Here is a 9,478-nt window from a genome sequence, read left to right on the forward strand (position 1 = left end):
ACAAATCGTCCGGTTTTGGATTGAAAGCACCAGTACTCATTATAGCTCCTAAAGGTCATTTGGTGTTGCCTTGTTGTGTCAGTCTACAAAGTAAACTTGTGGATGTTGATTTTGCAGCCAAACAGATAGGTGATATTGACCACATCATCTACACAAACCTCCACACAGACTGCCACACACAAACCAATATTGTACTGTATCACGTGGCAAAAAATTGTTTCATATATATATATTGTTTGTTTTACCACAGTACATAACACATACAAACATTTTTCACCTTTCACTGAACACCCACTAGTCAACTCACAACACCCTAGACAAAATAGACCACCATGTCATTTGAGTGAAAAGCTGCCTGTCTGTCGCAGTTAGGTTGGGTTAAGGGCCGTTAGGGTGGATTAAGGGCAGTTAGGGAAGGTTAAGGGCAGTTAGGGTGGATCAAGGGCAGCTAGGGCGGGTTAAGGGCAGTTAGGGTGGGTTAAGGGCCGTTAGGTCGGGTTAAGGGCAGTTAGGGAAGGTTAAGGGCAGTTAGGGTGGATTAAGGGCAGTTATGGTGGGTTAAGGGCCATTAGGTCGGGTTAAGGGCAGTTAGGGCGGGTTAAGGGCAGTTAGGGTGGGTTAAGGGCAGTTAGGAAATGGCATTGTGCTTTGGAGAGGAAACGCTGGGTAAAGGGGGTTAAGTGTATAGCGAAGAAAACGACAAAGAGTGTCACATAGCTCCTGAGCTTAACCCCAGCCCAAACTCCTGGCCTGAAATCCCAGAAGCCCACGGTTGATATATACAGCAGACTCCTGATAAATGCACCGCATTGGAGCTGTTGTGACACTATACTAGATCATACAGTTATCCAGAGCAATAATAAAGGACGTTGGCCTAGTTCAACTGGGACAGGAAAACTGTACTGCACTAAGAAAAAAGTTTGCACTTGTCCAAAGTGCACTTATCAGGAGTCAACTGTACCCACACGCACAAGCAGGAGTATACTTCAGAGGTTGCATCAAGACAGTAATGCTGAACACAACACACCTATGGTTTAGACAGGCATATAATGTTCCTTCAGAAAGAACACTTGGTTATTAGGCATTCAATTCACTGGTTTTAGTAAACAGAAAATTCAATTCACTGGCTTCAGTAAACAGAACAATTCAAGACTGCTGGAAGACCTTGAATTAGAAGAGTTGGTTGAAAACGGGTCTGTTGGTTTTTCAAACATCCAATATGAATTATATAAGCAGCATATGTGGGAAATACCCAATGCTTTTTCTTACTGTCTCCTTCTCCATGCTGTCTTTAATATCTGACAATGACACACCATGTGTGAGCTCCATGCAGTGTCCTCCTTATTCAACGTGGAGCCACTATTCAATTAAAAAGGGGACAAAACAGCTTTGAGTTTTGAGTACTCACTGTGCTCTCCACAGAAAGTTACTAAGTTGTTTGAGTGTGTCTACGTTGAAAAACCTTTTCTTATGATTCTGCACTATCCGGGCACTGTAAACAAAATGTAAGTATCAAGTTATATTACTGATGAGGATATTCCAATAGCATTTTCCAGTAGTTAGGAGGCAGAAAAAGCATTGCTAAGTGTTGTTGTGTCATTACTTCATGCGGATGTGCGTTTGGTGGTTCCTGCTTCCATACCACAGAGCCATGTACAGATGTTATTGGGATGGTGTTCAGTAGTTAGTATACGGCATGCACGTCTGGGTCAGAATACAGCTTGGCCTTTGGTGGTACAGGGCAGCTTCAGGGAGCTGGTTATGACCTGGTTCTGGGTTTAGGGTTCAAGGTTCATTTAGCGAGTTATTCATGCTATTGCATCTCATAGTATGGTTAGTTAAACGGCAGTTGATTACCTTGTGCTGTAGGCCCCTACTACACACAGTCACACACACACACACACGCAGTCACACACGCTGACACACGCTGTCACACACGCTGTCACACACGCTGTCACACCGAGAGGGTGTTACAATAGTTTAAAGTGCCTAGCGCTGCACCCCCACATCCCTCCTTCCCTCCCACCTTCCCTAAAGAGAAATAAGACAAATGTAGCCAAACCAGCCAACCCCTCAACCCTCCATCATGATTGGCCAGCACTGGTTCCAGGCGGTTCTTAGAGGAGGGGTTTGTGTGCGTATATAGGACAGGATTGGGCGGGGTGAGGTGGATGGGTGAGGTGCCAGGAACAAGGGACACAGGGCGGACCCTAGGAGGGGGGTTTGCTGTATCCAAACAGTCCAACAGGGAGGTACTTGACGTGGGTGGGCCACTGGGCGGCCAGCTGGAAGAACTTGACGTCGTTCCACTCCACTCCATCTATGGACACTGGGGAACAGACAGGCAAGGAGACATTGAGTATGACACATGTTCACACAAGGAACACACAGACAGGTCTCTATTCCTCTTTCCAAAACCCAACAAGTCCTTTACCTTCTCCTCCTGTTCTCATTTTCACTGATGTCTACTCCTCCATCAGGTACAGTGTATAGGGAGGTCAGGTTACTGTGTCTTTCAAGATGTCCTGTTGCTGCTTCCACTGATGTCCTCTAACTACCTAGATCTCCCTATTTCTCTCAGTTTACTGTAAGTTTCTGGATGTACATTTCTGCTGCTGCTTCTACTGATGCCCTCTCTTTCCCTCTCCCACTCCATGTCCCTCCCACCGTCCCTTCCTCCCTCCTTCTCCATCCCTCCCTCCCTCTGTCAGGCTTCAGTACCTTTCAGGATAGTCTGCTGCTGCTTGGCTGAGCAGATGAGTCGGCTGATGCCCTCGATGACCTGGCTCTTTGAGTCCACATCCTTCTCCTTGGGCTTTTTCCCCAGGAAGATGGTGGGAACTGGAGAGGAGAAGAAAGAGAGGGATAGAAAGGTGGGGAGGGAGAGCAAAAGAGAGAGAGAGGGAACCTTCATTACTAAACACACAGGTAGACAATACAAATCACATTCTGAGGGACAGCAGACAGTAGGTATGAAGTATGGGGTGTTGTGCATAGAAGTAACCTAACAGACTATTATGTGGCCTGTGAAACCACTGGACATATGCTTTTAGAAGATGAATAATATAAAATGTCATTACAAGTAACATAATAATCCCATTATGACACATCATGAAGTCCCCCCTGCTGTGTGAATTGTTCTGTTTACTGAAACACTGCCCTCTGCTAGGCTTACCCTTCTTGTTCTTCTCCTTGGTGACCACAGTCATGGCCATGGTGCTGACCTGGGCCTGGGGTTCGTTGCTGCCCCCTCCTGGCAGCCGGCTCACCTGCAGGGACCTGAAGGCACTCTTCAGAGTGTTCTTACAGCCTGTGTCCCGCCGCTCACCCTCCCGGCGCTTCTCCGCCAGCGAGGCCAGCCAGTAGTCCACCTGCAGGCCGATGGCGTCCACGCCGTGGGACATACTGGGGCTCCTAGGACAGGAATGGCCGGAGACAGGAAGAAGATGGCGGTTAGGATACCACAGAAACAGTCGAAAGGTGTGGAGGTACTTGAGCCAATGTACTTGTTGTAAACATTTTTGGGATAGAGAGAGGGTTTGTTTAGTGGCAGGGAAGAATACAGATCCAGGCACCCCATTCATCATGATCTGCAGAGATATGGGCTATATACGTCATCCAGAAGCCCAAGAATCTGCTATAACACTGCACCATTACAAAGAGAGTCAAGCAGAGCCCAGAGTGCTGATGCTGCTGTTGTTGTTTTTAGACGTAGCCAGATAAACAGGATTTCTGCTCTAGGGTTTCAGCAGCAGACAAGTAGAGGACATATTGAACTTCAGATGGCCTGTCTTGTCCTGTCCTGTCCTGTCCTGTCCTGGCCTGGCCTGGCCTGAGAGCAGTCATTTGTTTGTGATATCTCTATGTCCTCTGAAGGACAGCACTGTCTTCTGGTTTTTATTCTTTCTTTCAAATGAGCGACTGATTCAGACCTGGAGAACCAGGTGTGTGCACTGAACAGGTGTCATAAATGGATCAATCAAATGCCAAGAGGAGAGGAGACCACCAGGTGACTAGGACAAGACCACACCTGTGTGAGGTGGGAGGGGGCAGACTTACCCCTGTACTGTGAGCACACTGCCCATGGAGGGGGAGGAGGGGGGTGTGGCTGCGTCTTTCATCAGGCCGGTCGGGGAGCCGTGAGAAGGCGGGGACGTGGAGGGGACAGCCAGACTCACTGCCACGCCCTCTTCTGTATCTCCTAGACAACAATAGGGCACAGTATGTTTAGTGTTCTCACAGTAATGCTGGGAAATATTCCTGCTGACCAAACTAAAGAATGCAAAAACACAGGATATAATGATGTATGAACTTGGACATGCTCTGTGTGTATGTGTATATGTGTGTGTGTGTGTGTGTGTGTGTGTGTGTGTGTGTTATTTGTTTTCGCAAACACCCACCTGTCGAGGATGAACCAGACTCAACCAAGCCAACCTTCACCACCTGGAAGACATGACATCATCATAAACATGTCTAATATTTAAACAGCAACATCATTAGGCTGAACAGAACATGGTAGATAATAATGAACACACACATACCCCGATAAAGGGAATGAACTTCTGGTAAGAGTCTTCATCACGCCTGGAGAGAGAGAATGAGAGTAAGAATGAGAGACCCTGGTCCACTGCAGTTTCAGTCTTGACCAGACTATGACCATCCACAGGTGTGGTATTGAGTATGACCAGACTATGACCAGTTCCACACACACACACACACACACACACACACACACACACACACACACACACACACACACACACACACACACACACACGGTAACCAGTGTCCACTCACATCCTGTGTTTGCAGGTGAGCATGGCCTCAGCGATGGGCAGCTGGTGTGTGACGGTGGCATCACTGATGTACTGGGCGATCCTCCCTGCCACGTCTAGCATGTCTACAGCAGCACAGGAGATAACATGACAGGTCAGGGTCAGAATCAGAGTCAGGGTAAGAATCAGAGTCAGGGTAAGAATCAGAATCAGGTTCAGGGTCAGGGTCAGGGTCAGGGTCAGGGTCAGGGCCATGGCCATGGGTGTGGTGTATTACCTGTCTGTGGAGGCTCGGAACGACTGAACACATCTCTCCATGCCCCGTCCAGGAAGGCTGAACTGTAGCGGTTGTCCATGGCGCCCAGGTGCTTAGCAACAGGATGGGAGCCTGTGATGAGGGAGAGGGAGGGAGAGGGAGGGAGAGAAACAGAGAGAGAAACAGAGAGAGAGAGAGAAATAGAGACAGACAGTGAGAGAGAGAGAGAGAGAGAGAGAGAGACATAGATAGATAGATAGATAGATAGATAGATAGATAGATAGATAGATAGATAGATAAATAGATAGATAGATAGCAAGAGTTATATCCTGTAAGTGCAGTATGAGATCAGCCTCATTCACGCATCATCCCCTCACTTTGTTTTACCATGGAGATATGTTTGCTTACCCAGGGGGATGACCAGGAACCTCATGTGGTTGACCCAATCAGAGGTCTTGTTGGCCAGCTGGGTGACGAAGAACTGCAGGATGGCGCCCAGGTAGCTCTGCCCTCCCACCGCTGCCACCTTGACTGGCCTTGGCATGGAGGAGTTACAGTTACAGCTGGAGAGAGAGAGAGAGGGAGGGAAGGAGGGATGGGTGGGGGGGGGACGGGTTGGGTGAAGAGGACCGAGAGATGGAGAGAGGGAGAAGGGATCGGGAAAAGAGATAGAGGGAGGAGAGAATGCGAGAGAGGGAAATGGTAAAGAAGGAGAGGGAGGCAAAGAGAGGAAGAGAGAACAAGAGACAGAGAGAGAGAAGAGAGGGGGCAGAAATAAAAGGATAAATAAAGAAGAAGAGAGGATGCAAAGGAGAATGAGGTAAGAGGACAGAGGAGTGGGAGATTCAGAATGAGTCATCTGAACCCAACCAAGTCAATATAACATAGCCAGTGTGCCTGTGGGAGCAGTGATACAGGTAGAAGAGAATAGTTCATTGTCCACAAGGGAAATTATTTTCACTGACTCACACACACAAACAAAGATAATGTGCTGGAAACACTCACAACTTCTGTATGCGTGTGAGGACTGCTGACAGCACCGCCTGGATCTCCGCCCCCGAACATGTACACACCACAGGATGTCTCTGCACCTGGAGCTGCTCCACTACGTACTGGAACACAGACGGACGGACGGACGGACGGACGGACGGACGGACGGACGGACAGACAGACAGACACACACACACGTTATGATGCTGCAGCAAGCATTGACACTTACTGAATTATAAACACATACTGTACTCTTATAGACTGCCAGAAAGAACTCCACCACACCCACACACCTACACCTACACACACACACACACACACACACACACACACACACACACACACACAAAACAGATGGGCCACATTTTCTGAGCATTTGCACTTGTAGTTTTCCATAGGGAATGTCTTACCTGACCCTGCCAGTCTGTACCATTGACCAAGATCAGACTCTCGGGCAGTGCAGCATCAGACAGCAGGATCTGGTTCAACTGGTCATACACCGCCTTCCTCAGGACCTACGCACACGCACACGCACACGCACAGCTACTTTTAGATGACTCATCAAACAAACATAATTTATTCTTAAACTGGTAGTCATAGATTGCTCAGAATACATTTATGTTCTTTATTTAGACAGCCCACATAAGAGGGAAGGGGAGGGCAGAGGGAGGGGGAGGAGAGGATTGAGAGAGAGACACAATTCTTCAAGCTAATGATGTGCTTTGCTGTGTGTGTATAATGTGCTGTGCTGTCCTTAAGCTAGTTCTGGATGGATGACATGCTACAGCTGGAACTATAGAAGGTCCTGCTATAGGACCCTCTGTTATTGGAGCAGTTTATGTGTGTGTGTGTGTGTGTGTGTGTGTGTGTGTGTGTGTGTGTCAGTGTGTGTCCACGTTACCTGTGTGCTGTGTCCCAGTTCGGGGGATCTTTCGCTGTCGGAGCTGTTGGTCCTCTCACTCAGAGGTTTAGACAGCTGTCTCTCCTTCATAGGTGTGCTGCTGCGCTTCTGCCTGGGCGTGTGTGCCCCGTCCAACCTGGGGAGAATACTGTACATGTACATGGTCTGTGTTGAATATCACCACCTAGCCTCTAGCCCAGAAGGCACTTGTGTACATCTCAAAAGGCTTGGATAGGTGAAAGCAATTCCACATTGCCTTTCTGAGGGTTAGTGGAGCTATAACATATACAATGCTTTCCGGGGTGGGGGGGTGGGGGGGGGGGCAGGGGGGTTGTTAAGTTACCGAGGAGAGGGCATGGTCTGGCCCTCACTCTTGCTGCTCTTCAGAGGGGTACGGGGTTTCTCAGCCACTGACACCGTAATGAAGGGGCCAATATCAGCAAACTGCTCCTGATCCGTCAATTCCTACACACACACACACACACACACACACACACACACACACACACACACACACACACACACAATCACACAATCACACATACAAATTAGCTCTGGAGGTGGACAACACACACACACACACACACACACACACACACACACACACACACACACACACACACACACACACACACACACACACACACACACACACACACACACACACACACACACAAATAGCTGGGTCAGGCACTCACCAGTGTGTCTGTCTCCGAGAGGGCCTCCTCCAGGTTGTGACTGCGGGAGTGTTTCATCTTCTCTATTGGAGGCTGCTCCCCTTGCTGGAGATACAGGACAACCACAGTCACGACGCACGCACTCCTCAAGCATGTGAAGAATGTTTTGTTCATTGAAGTGCCCTCCCTCTTTTTCTTACATCCCTCCCTCCCCTATCTATTTTCTGGAAACACACATCACCCCATCTCTTAAATGTTTCACCTTCACTAGCCCCTCTCTATTTCACCCTGTTCTCTCTCTAGAATTTGCATTTCCCTCCTCCGTGTCTGACCTACCGGACTAAAGGTGTCTCTGCCCAAGCTTCCTTTGCTGTTCAGACTGCCGATCTCCGTCTGCGAGCTAGACTGGGACATCCCCTCAAAGAACGGCCTGGGCAGGAGAAAGACACACTCATATCACATTGGTATAGATACACTACTGTACTACACACCCAGGTGAACCTGAGTTTTCTCCTGCCTCCAATCCATCAAGCCCAGCTGTATTGGTAACAGGGACAACACAACACTAGAGTTTGAATCGGGCCTAAAAATGAAAGCGAGTTTGTTGTGCTATCAGTTGATCTGATAACCTTGGTCAGGTGCAGGTGAAGAGAACATGACAGAGCAGAGGCACATTAGTGAATAGCAAATGTTTTATTTATTTTCGCAGCCTTTATACACCAATAGGAGGGATAATTAATTATTAAATTATTAATTAGGACCGACAAAAACAGCGCTTAAAAACCAAACTAAACCAATACTTTGTGATAGGCTTTTGTGGTGATATCTTGTGCTTAAGCATGACTATCAGCTATTTGAGACGATGTGGGTAGAGTTCATAATCAGAGGAATCTGTGATGGCAACAATAATGTAATGTCTCCACTTCACCAGCAGAGGGGGCACTATACTGAGAAGCAGTGAGGCAATTGACAGGTTATATTTATCTATGGCACTGCATGGGCTCTCTCATACTGTTACATTCCTGTGACTCTAATCACACAGCGGCTCAACAGCTTAGGTTACCCTGTACATACCCTGTATATGTATATTGTTTGTGTGTGTGTGTGTATGTGTGCGTGTGTACTGTATATGTACCTGAGTTTGGGTTTAGGTGTACTGAGGATGCTATCAGTTTCCTCCATCTCAGGGCCACTGTCACTGGGGTTGTACATCTCCAGACTGTCATACAGTTCATCTAGATCCTCCTCCACCTCCTGGATCTGCTCTCTGGACACGTGCTCCAGACCGAAACCCACCTGGACACACACATACGCACATACGCACACACACACACACGCACACACGATACAGATATGTGAAAAAAAGCAAAACAGAGAAGTGAAAAATAGCATGTGGGGATGTGAGAGAGAGAGAGAGACAGAAAGAGAGAAAGAGAAAGAGAGAGAGACAGAAAGAAAGAAAGAAAGAGAAAGAAAGAAAGAAAGAGAAAGAAAGAAAGACAAAGACAGAAAGACATAAAGAGAGAGAAACAGAGAAAGTGGAAAGTGCTTGAGTTATGAACCCATTATTTCCTCCCTAGCTCGATAAGACAGAGACACAGAGGTGCCTACCTCATCAGAAACTTTGAACCTCTTCAGCAAGGCCACAAACTTCTGCTTGATGTTGGGTTGCTGAAATAAAAGGCAGAGGTTTTTTCACTGAGTCAAGTGTTCTCTGTCTGATGACCCAAAACAACAGAGTGTGACCAGCAGCAGCAGTGGTGGCAGAAGCATGTTCCATTAAAGAGCTGTCCACCGCACAGGAATAACCCACGGCAGCAGGAATAACACTCAGCTACAGTACAGCACGTGACCAGAATACAGAACACCACAATGTTAA

At 47.7% G+C, this 9,478-nt stretch overlaps 1 protein-coding gene across 1 annotated transcript in view; it reads right to left on the reverse strand.

Moving 5' to 3' along the window:
* Window positions 1-2,078: 2,078 nt before the first annotated feature.
* The window catches only part of pacs1 (phosphofurin acidic cluster sorting protein 1), a 28,318-nt gene continuing 20,918 nt past the window's right edge, over window positions 2,079-9,478 (reverse strand). Inside the window, exons 8-24 of the mRNA XM_083672788.1 lie at window positions 9,211-9,270; window positions 8,735-8,895; window positions 7,936-8,029; window positions 7,621-7,704; window positions 7,266-7,387; window positions 6,923-7,058; window positions 6,432-6,536; window positions 6,037-6,143; window positions 5,440-5,594; window positions 5,053-5,163; window positions 4,798-4,900; window positions 4,542-4,584; window positions 4,401-4,443; window positions 4,060-4,201; window positions 3,176-3,414; window positions 2,722-2,841; window positions 2,079-2,329 (exon numbers count right to left, since the gene is read on the reverse strand). Of these exons, the coding sequence (XP_083528914.1) occupies window positions 2,211-2,329; window positions 2,722-2,841; window positions 3,176-3,414; window positions 4,060-4,201; window positions 4,401-4,443; window positions 4,542-4,584; window positions 4,798-4,900; window positions 5,053-5,163; window positions 5,440-5,594; window positions 6,037-6,143; window positions 6,432-6,536; window positions 6,923-7,058; window positions 7,266-7,387; window positions 7,621-7,704; window positions 7,936-8,029; window positions 8,735-8,895; window positions 9,211-9,270 (1,944 nt within the window). The 3' untranslated portion in view covers window positions 2,079-2,210. The remainder of the gene's footprint in view (window positions 2,330-2,721; window positions 2,842-3,175; window positions 3,415-4,059; window positions 4,202-4,400; window positions 4,444-4,541; window positions 4,585-4,797; window positions 4,901-5,052; window positions 5,164-5,439; window positions 5,595-6,036; window positions 6,144-6,431; window positions 6,537-6,922; window positions 7,059-7,265; window positions 7,388-7,620; window positions 7,705-7,935; window positions 8,030-8,734; window positions 8,896-9,210; window positions 9,271-9,478) is intronic.

The sequence above is a fragment of the Argentina silus genome (genome assembly GCF_951799395.1).
Source record: "Argentina silus genome assembly, chromosome: 1".
Classification (NCBI taxonomy): domain Eukaryota; kingdom Metazoa; phylum Chordata; class Actinopteri; order Argentiniformes; family Argentinidae; genus Argentina; species Argentina silus.